This window comes from Coffea arabica, chromosome 3c, assembly GCF_036785885.1.
Source record: "Coffea arabica cultivar ET-39 chromosome 3c, Coffea Arabica ET-39 HiFi, whole genome shotgun sequence".
In the NCBI taxonomy this organism is placed as follows: Eukaryota; Viridiplantae; Streptophyta; class Magnoliopsida; order Gentianales; family Rubiaceae; genus Coffea; species Coffea arabica.
The window spans coordinates 33,253,777-33,273,430 of NC_092314.1; the positions used below are offsets into that span (position 1 = coordinate 33,253,777).

The 19,654-nt window shown below is 31.2% G+C and overlaps 1 protein-coding gene across 4 annotated transcripts; it reads left to right on the forward strand.

The window, feature by feature from the left end:
• Positions 1-1,349: 1,349 nt before the first annotated feature.
• Positions 1,350-5,389, forward strand: LOC113734926 (protein THYLAKOID ASSEMBLY 8-like, chloroplastic). Of its 4 annotated transcripts, none has more exons than XM_027261701.2 (3): positions 1,350-1,744; positions 3,035-3,434; positions 4,998-5,389. In XM_027261701.2, exons 2-3 carry the CDS (start codon positions 3,108-3,110, stop codon positions 5,025-5,027), a joined length of 357 nt encoding a protein of 118 aa, XP_027117502.1. In that variant the 5' UTR covers positions 1,350-1,744; positions 3,035-3,107; the 3' UTR covers positions 5,028-5,389. The 4 variants fall into 4 exon arrangements, with proteins under 4 accessions (XP_027117502.1, XP_071938662.1, XP_027117501.1 ...); XM_072082561.1 differs by having other exon boundaries at positions 3,042-3,434; XM_027261700.2 differs by having other exon boundaries at positions 1,351-1,744; positions 3,049-3,434.
• Positions 5,390-19,654: the final 14,265 nt, after the last annotated feature.

Consider the following 19,654-nt stretch of genomic DNA (forward strand, 5'->3'; position numbering starts at 1 on the left):
ATTGAAAAACTTTTGGGGGTTAAAATGTTTCTCCATTCCCAAGTATTTTGGTGGGTTTTGTCCGATTCCCAAGTTTGATTCCAAGAAACAAATCCAATTACATATTATAATTATACAATGATATAATTAATATTTATATATATTATATATATTATATATTATAATATATACATATATATAATATATTATAATTATAATATTAGTACATTATATAAATATATATTATAATTATTTAGTTAAATATAATTATATTTATATAATATATATTATAAATTTATTAATATTATATAATAATATATTTATAATATATATGTATATCTATAAATGTATATTATATGTGCATATAACTAAAATAAATACATGTATATAATATTAATAAATTATATTTATTATTTTAAATATAATAATATATAATAACTATATCTAATTAATATGCATTATATTTATATAAAATATTAGTACAATTAATATTTATATATTTATATTATAACTTTCATATAATTATAATTAATTATATATAATATTTAATTTAATTAGTTACAAACTTATAATAATGATATTATTATATTATATAATTATATATTATAATTATTTAGTTAAATATAATTATACTTATATAATATATATTATAAATTTATTAATATTATATAATAATATATTTATAATATATATGTATATTTATAAATGTATATTATATGTGCGTATAATTATAATATATACATGTATGTAATATTAATAAATTATATAATAATAATAATTATTATTATTTTAAATATAATAATATATAATAACAACTATATTTAATATGTAATATATATTACATTTATATAAAATATTTGTATAATTAATATTTGTATATATTATATAATTATAATTGTATATTTATATTATAACATTTGTATATTTATATTTAATTTTATATATAATATTTAATTTAATTAGTTACAAACTTATAATAATAATAATATTAGTTATATATATTATATAATGTATATTAATTTGTGTAATATAATTAATATTATCAATTATACTAATAATTATACATGTTTACTAATAGAAATTATTAATCAGTTAGACTAAATTTACTAATATATTTATACTAATATATTTAATTAGTAAAAATTTCTTATATCTCATTTACAAAGAGCCAATAATTATCATTTACAATGTGATTTATAATATATTTATTATATTCCATTCCGAAAGAGTCGACGAACCAAACATCAATTATAGTAATGATACACATTCCAGATACTTGAACCAAACAAATGTATTGGAATGAATGATCTCATTCCAAATCCAAGATATCCGATTCCGAATCTGAATCCAATTCCGACGTGCGAACCAAACGCCACCTAAGAAGGAAAGAAAGAAAAAAGGTGAAACCAATTTGTTTCACTCTGTTTCCTCCTGCCGTATTTCTTTCATGGATTCACTGAAATTGAGCATTCCTCAAGCGGGTTTGCACCGAAACGTCGATCTCTCTTTTCCCAATCTGCATATGCCCCCATCAAGGCTAAAAATTACATGTGCGTTGAGAAAGATTGGACCAAGAAAACCAATGTGGAGGTCAAGGGTGTTGTCTCGGGAAGCCATACAAGCTGTCCAATCTTTGAAATAAGCAAAATGTCCAGACAAATTAGCAGAGGTCTTTGCCAATAGAATCAGCAGACTCATGAAGGCTGACTTGTTGGATATTTTATCCGAGCTGCAAAGGCAAAACGAAGTAGAATTAGCTCTTCAGGTAAACGTATATATATATCTGGTCGTGACTGTTTTGGTTTCGTGGGATTGATTATATTTTGTAAAGGGATTGTGGAATTTGATGTGAAAAGAATTGAAGGGTTGAAGAAAGAATTGAATTTTGTGGGCATTATCATTTTTTTTTCGGAAAAACATAGCATTTTCTGTGACCAAAAGATTAAGGAAGACGGAAAAGAAATCAAGAAAAAAAAATAGCCAGTTTCTTAACAGTTTCTGAGTTTTGAGCATTTTAAATTTCAGAATTTATGTCTGAAATTTTGTGTGTAAGTTGTGTGTCACATATATGTGCACTGAAAAATGATTGTTTTGATGATGCTTTTAATTACGGATGTCTTATTTGGACCATATTTTTATGATGTTGGGAAGTTTGACAAATATTAATAAGTTAACTGTATAACTCATATTGTTAGGATGGTGGTCTGAAAATTGTGATTGCAGTTAATTGTGTGCTGATAGTGTCAAGATGAAGATAAGAAATCAAGTGAACATGATTGTAATTTTAATTTTTTTTTCTTTGTCTGTGGGACTTGCATGATGGATGTAGTGCAATAGGTCAAGGTGAAGTCATTTGCGAATTTTGTCTTAATACTAACAGAATCAGTTCCTATCCACCTCTTTGGTAGATGGTCTCTGGAAAGTCTCCTAATAACAGTAGAATTATGCCTATACCAAATTTTTTAGTGAAGAGCAGTTGAAAATCCAAAACTAGAGGTTTCCCTGACTTCCTGATCTGCATTAGATTGACGACATAAGTGATGCTTGTAAGTTTAGAGATGGACTTTAGCTAACATTGAAAATTGTGGGGATTGTACCATATGGTAATATCATGTAAAGTTTCTTTGTCAAGGTAGACTCATGTTCCCACACAAGTCATTCATGCTTTTTGACACAGTGCTTTGCATCTATTAATGAAACTAGAGATAATCAGATTGGTAGCTAGCGACAGCTAAATGCCTTTCTTTTGTTACATTAGGGTCTTCTGATTCCAGTTTGAAAACAAGGAATGTTTTTTTATAATGAACACTACAGGTCATTGTCTATCATCTGTTCTCTGGGTGGTTGTACTTGACTTTAGTGCATTTTTTTATAGTTGCATAATGAAACTTTTGAATGAAATGGCACTTCAGCTCTCTCTAGCTGCTATGGCATATGGTAAAAGTTGTGCTTTTAGAGAAATAGTTTACGTTTAACAGACTCAAAGTTCAACCTAACATGTCTCCTTGTCTTGGCTTGATTTTTTTTCCGTTTTAAATGTGCATTATCTGAAAAGTAATCAGGATTCAGGTGTTTAATTTGCAAGAAAAGAAGTTTGGTATGAACCGGATATATCTATTTTCAGTGACATGATCCTGATGTTGGGAAAGAGTAGCAATATTGAAATGGCTGAACAGCTTTTTGGTGAGATAGAGAAAGAAGTCCTATGGCCTGACACTAGAACATACACTGCGGTGATTGGAGCATATTTCCGTGTCAAAATGATAGAAAAGGCAATGGAGTCATATGAATCAATGAAGGGATCAGGTTGTGTTCCTGACAAGCTAACATTCAGGATCTTGATAAAGAACCTTCAAAAGGCTGGCGAAAAAGAACTTATAGCTACAGTGAAGAAAGATTGTCTTTCCTATATTGAGTACCCTGAGAAATTTCTTGAAGAGGTTGAAAAGACATACGTAAGTACAGTTTTTCACTAGCAAATCTTTTACTTCTAATTTTATATATCTGTGTGTTGAAAAATGAACTATTGAGTGTGCATGCATTCTGTGGCTTCCTTTATCATAATTTTAATAACAATATGAAGAGCAGTAATCCTGCTGTACATAAGACCTTTACTGTATATTCTTTTGTGCGCAGTTTTATGTGTCATTGGTCACAATGTCTCTTCTGCTTTTTTAATTGGATGCAAATAATCTTAACTTTCATGCCTTAAGTGTATAGCAACCTTGTGAAAAACTTATTTCTTAATTATCTCATGACTTTGTGGTCATCTATTGCTATGCCATATGCCCGTGTTTCTCAGTGCTAGAACTAAAACTTATTTTAGTATTGGTGGAAATGGATGATAACCATTGTCTGCTTGTAATTTTTACTCGATCTTAGATAATATTTTGGACCATTGTACCTTAAACCCATTATGATGTGTAATCCCAACTTGGATTGCACCTGGGAATAGCAGCAGTTTAGGCAGCTGAGGAACGGACTATTTGAATTCTAACACGAACTTGGACCTGATTAGAGGAAACTTTCCAGCAGGCCCCTAAACTATTCACTTTGCACGGTTTTGGCCCCTTAACTATAAATTGTCGCAAATAAGCGCTTGAACAAAAAAAAATGCTTAGTTTAAGGGCTTCCATCAATTTTTGGGCGCTAAATGTAACGGAATTAAGGGGAAAACTGACCAAACAGAAAAACCAACTGTCAATTTGGTTAAAAAACCAACTGTATTAAGTCAACTAATAACATGGAATTTAATGTTTCTTCATCTTCTTTCATCTTCCACCTTCTCTTACCCTAATTTGAAGAAATTATCAGTCAATGAGGCCTTTCAGGTTGTTCTCGTGGGATGATTTTTTAGTTTGGTCAGTTTTGCTCCTAATTCCGTCACCTCTTAACAGCCAAAATTGATGGAAGTCCTTAAACTAAGCATTTTTTTGTTCAAGGGCTTATCTGTTACAATTTATAGTTGAGGGGGTAAAACCGTACAAAGGCAATACTTTAGTGGCTGTTTGGAAAGTTTCCTCACCTGATTATCATTAATCTGAATAAGGCTGCAAACCTTTGGTTCCAAAACCTGTTCAATTTCTTTTGGATTCTTGGTCAATTCTCAATGCAAATTAATTAGCTACATGTTAAGTTAAATTATGTCAGTTGACAATTTCTACTAAATGCATTACCTGTACTTTCTTCTTTACCAAGTAGCTGTTTTATCTGTTCCCATTTTTTTCTTCTTCTTCTTCTTTTTTTTTGAATACATAACATGATGCTATGTTTTGTGCAATATGCATCTGGTTGTCATGCTTTTACGCCTCTGTTCAGATTGATTAAAGAGTTAACTAAAACCAGAAACAATACATAACCTTTTCTCTTAAGCTGCCCATATCCCTTGCCACTATCCTACATTTTCATCAGGCCTATTCATTTTTTTTGCTTGATGTACTAATACAGCTCATGATAATGTATTGTAAATTTCTTCTTGCTTTGGGTTGATTTGGTGATTGGATCTTGTTTTTCTTCAGCCAAAGCGAAGGTTACTCAACGTTGTTTGAAGATATGTAGCATCTTTCAACCGTGTCGTCCTTTGTGCTACCTTGAATTTCACAATCCTCGGAGCTGGATGAAGCTTGTCACCATAGCCAGCTACCTTGAGATAGTTGCTGCCAGCTTATTGGCATATGAGCTGGCAATTCTCACCTTGACTGGAATGCAAGGTGAATTAGTCAATTCAATTTAAGCAATGATCATTTTAAAAAATTTCTACCCTGTATTAGATCCTTGCACGATGATAGTTTAGGCTTGTAATCACTAATTATGACTTCGTTAAGCAATTTTGGCAATTTTGAACTCACTAGGCTGACTAGGTGCCTTGTACGGTCATTGCTGTTGGATTAATGCAAATATCATTTTACAATATGAACTCTTTTAGCTACTGAAAAATTCCCTAAGATGTAGCATCAACTCTTGAAAGATGCTACATGTGCCTTATAATGTAATGTAAATCTCCCAAAATTTGCAACATTTTCTGTAAGGTCTTTGAAGGTCCAATTCCTATAGTGCAAAAGAGTTGCCAATCAGACAAGTTTATATTGTGTATTAGCTGTGTACTCTTTCAAATTATTTTACCCTGATTTTTCTTATTCAAGAATTGAATTATATTGTTTTTACCAAAATGTCAATATTGTTTTAACAGTGTGTAAATAACTTTACAGTGTGGTAGGCAACTGCCTAAGGTCTACTTGTGATTGTTGAACTAACTGTGGGAAGATAATTCTTCCATCTAATTTGCTATCCTAGTTCTGTTGCAAACAAAGCAACTCTATGACTTCATGCATGAACTTTTACTTACATAGGAGAACCCACAAGAACCAATTAAGGATCGTAGAGCTAAAGTGTCTTCCAGGAGATTGGCACTTAATGAATCATTGCTATTGTGCCTCAGTAGTTTGTCAATAGCATGCTTCTGATCTGCTTCAATGATTATATTCTGCAATCCTTCCTCTAGAACTTAGGTGAGGCTTAATTTGATTGCCTTAGCTGACTCCATCTGCACCTTTTTCCTCCTGATATGGCCAGTGGTTGCCCCAGCAGTAATTATCTCACCTCTCCCGTCTCTTCCACCTGCCCTATACCTGCTTTCCCTTTACCAATGCGGCTCTTTGAAGCTACATTGATTTTAATGTTATTTATGAGGGGAGGATTCCAATGGTCGTCCTCACTGTCTTCTACTGAGCTGCACAATATAATTCCATCCATTTCATTGTCAAATCTTCAAAATTTGACCAATCAGTGATAGCTTGCTGCATCATCTTCATAATCATTGCATTCATCAGCGAGTTTTAAAATTGATCTTCTTGCTACTAAAATTTGCCACAGAATGTTTGCTGTGATTGCTATGTGTCTGAGTTCTCTTTTCCGCTTGTAGCTCCTTTTCAGCTTCTTCCACCATACCCAAAAATTGCCTCTTTGCTCTCCTAGTCCATCTTGGATAACTGGAGAGCATTCCCATATTGCTTCAGCACCACGGCCAAGAATAAGAGCATGCTCAATTGATTCTTTACCTTCCCTGCATCCTTGACAAATTAGGTTGCTTGCCTGTTTCTGCTATGTATTACAGCGTTAACTGTGAGGATCTGCTGCGGATACTTCCAAATAAATAACTTAATCTTATGTTTGATATTAGGCTTCCATAAGAAGTTGCATATCTTGCAGCTTTGTCCTTTCATGCGAGGTTCACCCACATTTGCATTCTCTTTTAACTTCTTTTCTTCGTCTTTTGGGCTGCATTATATGCTGGTCTTACAAAATAGATCCCATTCTTAGAGTGCTTCCGAAAAAGTTTGTGATGCTAATGGGGAATTGCATAATGGTCTCAACATCCTTTCTACACATGATTTGGATCAGAGCTATTTTGCTCCATTTGAAGTTCTATATGAGCTGGTCAACTCTTTCCAACGGATAGAAGGGGAAGTTTCTGGGTCCTTAACTCTCTATCTTCATTCAAATGGATTCTATTATGGCCAGCATTTTTATTAATCGTTAATTAATCTAAGTTTTGAATTGTTTGTTTAAATTGGACTCAGATTATGGATCAAAGAAAAACGGAAAAGACATTAGAGCAAAAACAATATTTTGTTAAAAAAAAAAAAAAGGGCCCATAGCCCAAACTAAGGCCCAAGTCAGCTAGGAAGGCAATTTTGGATTTTTTGAAACAAAAACAAAGGGGAAAGATGATGGGATAAGGCTTAAATAATCTAGAAGTGTTGTAAAACTAATAAAATAAATTATTATAATAGGAATTGAAATATTAGAGAAGAAAATAGAGAAATCGAGAATGATATTTTTATTTTTTCAACTAAACAAAAGTCATCACAAAAGGGATCAATGTACCTCTATATATAGGTACTACAAGATTAAAGGTACATCAATCCTATTAAACACTCATTACTACAAGAATATGAAAAACTCTATGAAACGGTTCATCCACTACATGAAAAGATTTATAGATTGTAACTTATTTATATAATATAGCAATGAATCATGAATTAATCATCTTGGAAATACAAATGGATATTCACACTTTTAGTTGTTTCATAACACTCTCCCTTGGATGTCTATTTCACAAAGAATATACTTCGTTAAAACCTTATTAGGAAAAAACGCATCGGGGCAAAAACTCTAGTGAAGGAAAAAGAGTACACTATTTTTGTGTATTAATTTCTCTCCCTGATGCAAACATCATTTGAGATCTTTTAATTATCGCATTCCAATATTCTTCACCAATTTCTCAAATGTTGCAGTCGGCAATGCTTTGATAAATAAATCTGCCAAATTATTATCTGATTGGATTTGTTGCATAGCAATTTCACCATTCTTTTGCAAATCATGAGTAAAAAAGAATTTTAGTGAAATATGTTTCGTCCTATCTCCTTTAATATATTTTCCTTTCTATTGAGATATACAAGCTGCATTATCTTCATATAATATAGTTGGAGGATTTCTTTTTCGGAAAATAACCCACAACTCTTCCAGATATAGTGGATCATTGATATTAACAAAACACATTTTAGACTGACCTCATGAATTGCTATTATTTTAGCATGATTCAATGAAGTGGCGGCTAATCATTACTTAATTAGTAGATTGTCAAGAAATGGTTGTATCCCCATTTATAAATAGATAATCAGTCTGAGATCTTGATTTATGTGGGTCTGATAAATATCCAGTATCAGCATAACCAAGTAATTTAGGCTTAGATTTATTTGAATAAAATAAATCAAGATCAATTGTTCCTTGGAGATAGCGAAAAATGTGTTTAATACCATTCCAATGTCGTCTTGTGGGCGAGGAACTAAATCTTGCTAATAAATTCACTGCAAATGATATATCAGGTTTTGTACAATTAGTAAGATACATTAGTGCATCAATTATACTGAGGTATGGTACTTTAGGATTAAGTATCTCTTCATCTTCCTCTCGTAATCTAAAAGAATCCTTATTAGGATCTAATAATTTGACGACTATTGGGGTACTTAATGCATGTGCCTTATCCATATAAAATCGCTTTAATACCTTCCAGGTATAAGCAGTTTGGTGGACAAAAATTTCACCTTTCAAATGCTCAATTTGTAAACCAAGGCAGAATTTTGTCTTTCCAAAATTTTTGATTTCAAATTCCTTTTTCAAATATTTAACGCTATTTTGAATCTCTTCAGGAGTTCCAATCAGATTTAGATCATCAACATATACAACAATTACCACAAAATTTGACCCATTTTTCTTGATAAAGACACATAGACATATTGGATAATTGGTATAACCTTCTTTGATTAAACATTCATTGAGGCGGTTATACCACATACGTCCAGATTGTTTGAATCCATACAAAAATTTTTATAATTTAAATAGAATAAATATCTTTAAGATTTGATTTGCATGTTTCAGGTATGTTGAATCTTTCGGAATTTTCATATAAATATCATTTTCAAGATTTGCATATAAATATGCAGTAACAACGTCTATTAGACGCATATCTAGTTTTGCAGTTCATGTACTGCAAAACTTACAAGATATCTAAATGTGATGGCATCTACTACAGGTAAATACGTTTCATTATAATCAAATCTAGACCTTTGTGAAAATCTTTGGCCTACAAGTCTTACTTTATCTCTCACAATTTCATTTTTCTCATTTCTTTTTTTCACAAATATCCATTTATATGCTACTGGCTTTACACTTTCAGGTGTTTGGACTACAGGTTTAAAAACTTTTCTTTTAACTAATGAATCCAATTCAGATTGGATCGTATCTTTTTATTTTGGCCAATTATTTCTACGTCGACATTCATCAACCGTTCTAGGCTCATAATTCTCGTCCTCTACTATAATATCAAGTGCTACATTATACGCAAATATATTATCAATAATTATTTCTTTTCGGTTCCAACTTTTTCCTATAGTGACAAAATTTATTGAATTTTCTATAATTTCATTCTCTTCAAGAGTTGATTTTTTAGGAGCGACCTCTTTAGGAAGTTGAATTTTATCACTAATTGTTGATTCATCTACTCCTCTTTTCTTTTGAGAATTTTTATCTTTAGAACCAAGAGGTTTCCCACGTTTCAGACGTGTTTTAGACTTATTAGCACTTGTAATTTGTCCTTCAGGGACATCAATTTCAATTGGAACATTTTCAGCAGGAATATGTGATTTAGTAACTCTTCTGGAGTCATTAAATGCATCCGGTAATTGATTTGTATTGTTTTGCAAATGTATAATCTTTTGAAATTCTAGTTCATATTTTTTAGTACGAGAATCAAGGAAATTCAATGTTATTTTTCAAGTGATTTCCTTTTTCAGTTAATTTTTATCTCCCCCTAATGTCGAAAAATGTGATTCATCAAAATGGCAATCCACAAATCTCGCAGTAAATAAATCACCTGTCAATGGTTCCATATACTTAATAATTGAAGGTGATTCATATTCGACATATATCTCCAATTTTCTTTGGGGGCCCAATTTACGACGTTGGGGTGGTGCAATTGGAACATAAACCGCACAACCAAATATTCATAAATGAGAAATATTGGATTCATAACCAAAAGTTATTCTTGCTAAAATGAACTAATAAGAAAAACTACTATAAAATGAACCAATATAAAACTAATAAAATGAATTACTATAATAGAAATTGAAATATTAGAGAAAGAAATGGAGAATGATTTTCTTATTATACCAACTAATCAAAAAGTCAATTGTAGAGGGGAATAAGTATAATAACTTGTCGGTCTAATTCTTACAAGTGTTGCTGCATGCAATATAGCATGTCCCCAAGCAGATGAAGGAAGTTTAGACCTCATCAACAATGGTTTAGTAATTAATCGTAGCCGTTTAATAAATGATTCGGCTAGACCATTTTGTGTGTGAACATAAGCTACAGAATATTCAACAGCTATTCCAATGGACATACAATAATCGTCAAAAGCATGTGACGAATATTCACCAACATTACCTAAACGAATTTTCTTTATTGGATAATCTGGAAATTGTGCTTGCAATTTAATTATTTGAGCAAGCAATCTCGTAAATGCCAGATTGCGGTAGATAATAAATATATATATGACCATCTAGTTGATGCATCAATTAGCACCATAAAATATCGAAATGGTCCACATGGTGGATCTATAAGTCCACATATATCACTGTGAATTCGTTCTAGAATATAGGGGATCAGTCCCAATTTTAACTTGTGATGGTCTAATAATTAGTTTTCCTTGAGAACAAGCAACACAAGAGAATTCATTTGTTTTTAATACCTTTTGATTTTTCAATCAGTGGCCATGTGAATTCTCAATTATTCGTCTCATCATTATAGATTCAGGATGTCTGAGACGATCATGTCAAATCATAAAATCATTAGGATGAATAGACTTCTGGTCTACTAGGTGATGAATTTCAATTGCACTAATTTGTGCATAATATAAGCCAAAAGAAAAAGAAAATAATTTTTCTACTACGCATTTTTCCTCAGAAATGATATTTGTGATTAATAAAATTCACCATTTGTTTCAGTCATTGTCTCGATATGATATCCATTTTTACGGATATCTTTAAAACTCGACAAGTTTCTCCAAGACTTGGGGGAGAATAGTGTATTATTTACGGCAATTTTAGTCCCTTTAGGGAGAAATAGAGTGGCTCTTCCGGAGCGTTCAATCAATTTTGCACTACCACTAATGATATTAACATTTGTCTCTCCCATTTTTAAATAAGAAAAATATTCTTTATTTTTCAATGTAGTGTGCATAGTAGCACTATCAATGAGATAAATGTCATCATCACCATTATTTAATCTCAAATATTTGGTATCCATTTCTCTTTCAGGAAGAAAATTTCAAACAAAAATAAATATTAATAAAGATGCGAAAATAAATATTAAATAGAAAGAAAATTACATGAAAGATATAAAGTATCATAAAATATCTAAGCAATCATAGGGTATTTGCTAACATTTTCAGGATGTTCAAAAAAATCAGCTACATCGAGGTGTGTCATATCAACATCATCTCCATCATCATAATCATTCTTTTGATCAATGAAATTTGTCTGAACATCTTTGTCTTTCTTTTTCAATGATGCTTGATAGAGGTCAACAAGATGATCAGCCGTATGACAGGTACGAGAACAATGACCTTTCATACCACATCGGTAGCATTTTTTTTCATGAACTTTCTTTTCTCCATTTTTCTGATCGTAGTTATTTTCCCTCTTTTGAAAAATATTTTGTTGTTTGCCACATTTATAATTTTCACGAGGCACAAATCTACTACGATCACGTCCACGCCCAGGTCCATGACCTCGACCAGAATTTTGAAATTGAGTTGCATTCGTTTCAGGGAATGGGTTTGCACCAGTTGGTCGGAACTCATGATTTTTCAGCAATAATTCATTATTTTGTTTAGCCAAGAGAAGACATGCAATAAGTTTAAAATATTTTTTAAATCTCTTTTCTCGATATTGCTGCTGCAGGAGCATGTTAGAGACATAAAAAGTAGAAATATTTTTTCTAACATATCTTCATAAGTGACTTTTTCGCCACATAATGATAATTGAGAAGTGATTCTGAACATGGCTGAATTATATTCATTGACAGATTTAAAATCTTGTAGTTGCAAGTAAAGCCAATCATATAGGGCTTTTGGAAGAACGGCTAATTTTAGGTGGTCGAATCTTTCTTTCAAATCTTGCCAAAGGACAAGAGATCTTTGACAGTAAGATACTCTATTTTTAATTCTTCATCTAAATGATGACGAAGGAAAATCATAGCTTTGGCATAGTTTTGATTTGAAGATCCATTCTTTTCAACAATAGTATTACCAAGACCTATTGCCTCAAGATGAATTTCAACATCCAACACCCATGATAAATAATTTTTTCAGAAATATCAAGAGGTACGAACTCTTGTTTTGTAAGGTTGGCCATAAGAAATTAAAATAAGTTTATGAGTTAGAAATTTATCTTAGAAGTTACTTGAAAAAATATGGGCAGAATTTCGACAAAATCTCATGTTTCACTTTTGTTCAAGGTAGATGCTCCGTTTTCACCTTTTGCTCAAAAGTAGAAACTCATACTAATAACGTGTTGTAAAACTAATAAAATAAACTATTATAATAGGAATTGAAATATTAGAGAAGAAAATAGAGAAATAGAGAATGATATTCTTATTGTTCCAACTAATCAAAAGTCATCCCAAAAGATGTCAATGTACCTTTATATATAGGTACTATAAGATTAAAGGTACATCAATTCTATTAAACACTCATTACTACAAGAATATGAAGAACCCTATGAAACGGTTCATCGATTACATGAATAGATTTATGGATTGTAATTTCTTTACATAATGTAGCAATGAATTATGAATTAATTCTCTTGGGAATATAAATGGACATCTATACTTTTAGTTGTTTCATAACAAGAAGGTTTTTGTTACAGGTAAATCCTCTGTCCCATGTTAGAAAAATCAAAGGAAATTCACCCAATATATACTCATAAATAGCCTTGGCGAGAACAATCCCTCACTATTATTTCTTCTCACTAGCAAATGATAAACAAAAGAGAGAAAAGGAGGGAAAAGTCAAGCATAGAAGTTTCATCTAAGTCTAGTTATAGAGCAAGAAGAGGAGATCATAACCTAAAAGTGTAGTGATTTGTTCAAATTAAGAATTTGATTTAATAATTAATTGTATAGTTGCTTCAAGAATAGACATAGGTAACCTATGATCTTGCTTATAAAGATTTATGGAATGCTATTGCATGTATCATGCTTGATTTATGGCTGGAATATTGCATGTTTTCTTCAAAACAAGAACTAGTTTTTGCATGTAGAAAAGGAATAGGAAAAAAATTGTAGAAAATATAAGGGCAATAGGAAACCATTGCCAATTGGCAAGACCAACTAGCCTTGGTGACTCACTGGACCTAGGTTGCTGGAAAAGCTTGGGAGGGCAATTGCTGATCACTACTACTTATGTCGGCTGGTGATGAAGGTGGTGGGTAGTGATAGCCACGTTAGATTGTGAATTAAAGGAAAGAGGTTTGTAAAAGTTGCAATTTATTGGAAATTTTTGTAAAAGTTTATTATAAGTCAGATTTTGGAAATTTATAACTTACTATAGAAACATCTAATTAAATGTCATTTTTTTAATATAAAACTAGACTGAGATTAGCACTTTTGGAAAAAAATTTAATAGTCAAACAAGATCTGTATGAATTAAGGTGACTTTTGAAAGAAGGTCAAATTGTCAGCCTGTTTTTGACAATGAATTGATCCATACAATATTTCAAATATTTCAAAATTTTGATAATGGTTTCTTCACAAAAATTCTAGAATTTTGAATGTGGTTTTCAAGCTGAGAAATGTAGTTCTAGAATTTTGATGAAGTTGTAGATCTTTAGATTTTGAAAACGTGGTTTTCAAGCCCAGGTTATGGTTGGTTTACTGAGGGTATATTAGTCTACAAATTTTCTACTTGCATCTTAAACCATGCTTTTGAAGTCTAGAACCCCTAAACCCTTGTGTAAATTGCCTGAGATTCGTAAGGGACGTTTCATACTGAACAAAGGGTAAGGTAAAAGTGCTTTCCAATTTTTACATCCTTCGATATTGGTTGAAAGTGATATTATTTAAGTAAAGTGCAAAGATAAAAAAGCTTGTCAACCTATTGTATGCGTCATAGTAACTGAAGATTATAGGAATTACTCTAGGGTAATTGAGTTAAGGTTCTAAAACTACTGATGGTAGTAATTGATGGATGATTTACACAAATATAAGGTTTATTGCAAGTTCAAAGGAAAATCAAAGTTTAAAGATTGAATTTTGACGAGAGGTGAGTAGTCTTTAATATTTTTTATTTTTCTAAATGATATTTGAATGGATCAATTAATAGAAATAAGGCATGTTTCAAGGTTACTTCTATAAGTATCCATGTTATTGATGATTTTCTAAATGTTTTCAAAACTTATAAACGTACACAAGAAGAGTTGTCTTGCAAATGTATGGTTTCTCAAATGACGTATTTTAGTACACAAAATTGAACCGTAAGTAAATCATTTTTGTTATTGTTTTCTATAGTATGAATATTGAAGTGATTGATTGATTTTCAAATGCTAAAGTATAAATTGCATAATCACATGAATTGTTAATGAGCCAATCATGTAATTGCTGACATCAGTGAACTATAGTCTGCCTTGAGAATTGGCTAATTAGATAATTATGCTTAATGGATCTTGTGAACCTAAATAGCTTCTTGGCAGCCCTTCTAGTGGGATTTGTATGTTAGGCTCAATACTCAGTGATTTGATTAAGACTTGTGTCATTAATTGAACCATATGTCTGACGAAGTTTTCTTATTGTAAAGATTGCCGTTTGACTTATTGGTTTACTGGTTTATGCAAATTATATGACTTTTGATCCACTCAATATCTAAAGAAAGGTGCTACAAATAATACATTGAATGTGATTACATGTGAATATATGCTATTGTCAAATGACATGTTGATGAAAAAGTATATGTATATTGTGCAAATTGATCCACAAAGATAGTTGTGGGTACTTGTTGAGCTAGTTGATTTGCTTACCCGATGCTACTCATTGTTTTTGTAGATTTAGATGAGTACGGGTTGTTATTGATGATTAATATTTAGAGATTTATCTATTTTTAGCATCTTTTATAGGATGCAATAAGTGGCGAATTCAAGCCATTAGGACCAGTAGTATTATGCTTCTGTTAAGTGGCAAGTTCATAAAATGTAAAACCTAGTGAAAGCAGAATATTACTTGTCCTAGTGACATAAATCGGATGTTTATTACATCTTATAAAAGGCACTATAAATAGATAAATTTTTAAATAATAATAATCAATAACTACAAAGACGTGCATCTTTCATTCACCTCAATCCTTAGTTGGACTATCCTCAACCGATTCATACTCATCTAAATCTGCAAAAACTATGAGTAATATGGGGTGATCGGATCAAATTACTTAATTAGCAATTATCTTTGGCTATCCTTTTGGACTAATATGCTCTATATACATATACTTTTTCATCAATAAGTCATTTGTCAACAACATATATGTTCACGTACAATCACATACAATATATTATTCATAGCGTATAGTGAGTGGTTCAATAAGCCAATAAGCCAATCTTTAATCTTTACAATAAGCATAATTTTTCACATATATGATTCAATTAATGATAAAAGCCTTAAGTGGATTGGAGTACTCAGATTAACATATAAACCCCAATAAAGGGGCTGCCAAGAAACAAGGTAGGTTCACAATGCATAATTATTTAGTTATCCAATTTCCAAGGTGAACTATGGTTTGTTGTCACTGGTAAGTTCATAATCGGGCCATTAGCAATTCGTGCAATTATGTTATTCATAATTTAACATTTGAAAGTGAAATACTCATTTCAAGTTTCATACAATAGGAAACAATAATAAAAATGACCCACACAAGATCCGATATTGCATACTAAAATACGTCATTTAAGAAAACTTACATTTGAACGATAGCTCTTCTTACTTACATTAGTAAGATCTGAAAAGATTTAGAAAATCATTAATAACAAGGACTACTCATAGGAGTAACATTGGAACATATTGTATTTCTATAAATCATTGTATTCAATTATCATTTAGAAAACTAAAGATAGCGAACACCACTCACCTCGCTCCAATAGCCAATCCTTAAAATTCAATTTTCCTTTGAACTTGCAATAAACCTTATATTCACACAAATCATCTATCAATTACTATCATCCATAATTCTGTAACCTTAATTTAGTTACCCTGGAGTAATCTCTACAATCTTTCATTACTATGATGCATGCAATAGATTGAAAAAATTTTCCAACTTTGCACTATACTTGAAAACATCACCCTAAACCAACTTTTGAGCATGTAAAAATTAGAAAAGCAGTTTTTCCAACTTTTTTACTAAGTATAAAATGTCTCTAAGACGTCTCATGCTATTTGCACAAGCCTTTAAAAATTTTTTACTTCAAAAGCATGACTTAAGATACAAGTAGAAAATTTGTAAACTGATATACCCTTAGTAAATCAATCATAACTTGGGGTTAAAAACTCGTTTTCAAAATCAAAGGATAATAGAAGAAATTACATTCAAAATTTAAAACTTTTATCAGAAACATTCTCAAAATCCTTCAAACTATTACTGATTGTTGGGCTTGAAAGTCAACCTATCATTGAAAACATGTGAACAATTTGACCTTATTTCAAAAATCACTATAATTCACATAGACTTTATTTGACCATTAAAATTAAAGGTAGTATTCTTAGTATAGATTTATATAAAACAAACAGCGTTCAATTTAGATATTTCTACAGTATGTTATGAATTTTCTGAATCAAGTATATAATAATCTTTTATGAACTTTTCAAAAAATTTCTTTACTCACCACTTTCACCACCATCCCAAAGGAGCAATAGTGATTAATAAAGGTGCATAATCCTTTTCTTTGGCCATGAGTACAGTAAAACCTCTATAAATTAATATTTGATAAATTAATAATCTCCATTAAATAATAATTTTTATGGTCCCAACTTGGGCTAATGAGCTAAATTAATAATTTCAACAAAATAATAAGATAATAATTTTTTAGAAAAGCTTACATAACCCTTTGGTCCCATTCATTTCATAAATTAATAATTCACTAAAATAATATATATATATCATAAAATGCGAGTCTATTGTTGGTGTATCTATTCACTGGTACCATGACCATCCTATTATGGTTGAAAAATAAAATCGGAGCTTTTCTGGGATTGAATATGGAGGAAGAATCTTCAAATTACACCCCTTCTTTACCAAACAACATAATTTTCCAAATCTTGTACCGTTTACCTGCTAAGACCCTAGTCAGATTTATTTTGCTGCGCATGCATGTCATGGCAAAACCTTATGACCTCTGACCCAAGTTTGATCAACACTCATCTCCAAAACCAGGCACCCCGGACATTGTTGCTGCACAGTTGGATCGAACCAGAATACTGCTCCTGCAAACGTATCCCTCATATGCATGCCCAGAGAATCGCAAATGCAGATCATAACTACACAATCCTCCACAATGATTTACTCTACCTTAGCCGGAAAGTGCATCTCTTAGGTAGCTCTCGAGGGTTGTTGTGCTTTGAGCAGGAATGTGGATGTGGTCTCCAGAGAACATTTCTATGGAACCCAGCGCGCCTTACGGCAATGCAGATTGTTATAATCACCAAGAACCACTAGTAGAGATCACTAGATTGTTGCTGTTGGCTTTGATTTTGATCTTGTGACTGAAGAGTGAAGACTACAAAATCGTCAAAGTATGTGGTGTTGGAACAATAACAAAGAGAACACTATGAAATGGTTGCAAAACTAACTAGAAAAGGTTTCAAATCGTGATTACAAATCACTTTCCTTAAGACTTTATTCGTCCATTATAATGTGCAAAAGACCAAGGACAAATATCCTCTAGAATAAAATGAAGTTTGATTGCAAAAACTATGTACTAAGTTGTTACAATCCCCAAAGAACAAAGAAGAGAAGAGCAGAAAAATTTCGAGATTTGTAGACCTTCATTCTGCAGCAAAAAGTCTCAAATTGATCCATATATAGAATTTCATATCCCTTAGACGGTTATTGAATGTTAAAAAAAAGAGATAAGTAAGAAAATTTTGTATTTGATTATTATAAGAATACTTTCTTATAATTTATATGCATAATATTATGAATATCATTTATTGTATCAATTTAATAAAATGGAAGCCTTTTTGACCTCTTAGTAATAGAAAAATGATATAAGTTGCATACATGCATTGAAGACATTTATAGAATTACATTTTACTTGCAAATTAAGTAGATATGGATTAGTTGATATTTCTTAGACTTTTAGTCTCCTTTTATTAATAGGATATTTCTTTTTCTTTTTTTTTTATAAAATAAAGTAAAAATTTAATTGATTAAATGTGTGTTTCTTTAAATTGTAAGTACACTCCATAAATTAATATACTATTAATTTATCGATTAATTAATATCTCTTTAAATTAATAGAATTTGCATGGTTCCAAGATTATTAATTTATAGAGGTTTTACTATAGTTGCAACTTTGCGGCATGCACAATGCTACTCCTTGGTATCCATTTGTGACTATCCTTCTCAAGCTTCTTTGATGGCCTTAGGCTGTTAGTAAGTCACCATCGCCGACTAGTCTTGCTAGTCACCCATAGTTTTCCTTTTATTTTCCACTACTTTTTTTAGCTGTTTTTCTTCAATATTTCTAGCCATAAATTAAAAATGACACATGCAATAACATTTTATAATTCTATCTAAATAAGTTTATAGGGTTGCCTAGGTGTTCTTGAAGAACCATATAATTAATCATTAAATGAAATTATTAAGTTTGAAAAAACCTCTTCTTGCTTCACAACTAGGATGGATGAGTCCTTACTTTTCCTTCCTTACTCGACTTTTCTCACCCTTTGTGAGAACCCGAAAATTCCTTTAGAATTTCCTCTCATTTTTGAAAAATTAATTTATATTTCCTTCTATATTTCTTTACTTTGAATATTTAACTATTTACTAGCCCTAAATTTCATGGTGATTTCATTAGTTGAGTCAAGAGTTCTACTTTTACTTTTAAATTTAAAGTTAGGGTTTTGGTGCATTTTGGTAGTGTGATCGATTGGTGAGGTGTGTGCACTAAATTTGGTGGATAAGAGTGAGTATTAGGTAAGAGGAAGTGTGTGATTAGAAGTGCTAATAATAAGTTAGTGAATCATAAGTTAAAACAAAAGTACAAGGGAGATAAGAGAAATAGGTTTGAACCGACGTGTGCTGTTTGTTACCAGTTGAGTACATTGCTTGACCAATACTTTCTTACCCTAATCTCCTTGTTTTTATTTCATTTAATTTCCCCTAAATTAACCCTTAAGTCAGCCACCATTATTGACTAAGGAAAAGGAAAAGAAAGACAAAATAGTTGGGAGACACTTGTCAACCATTAAACCAAATGTTGACCAAGATTAGTCTTTGTATTTATCTTGGAAAAATTGAAGAAAAACCATCACTTTCTTGCTCCATGAAGGCCGAACCTTAGAGAGGAAAGGAAGA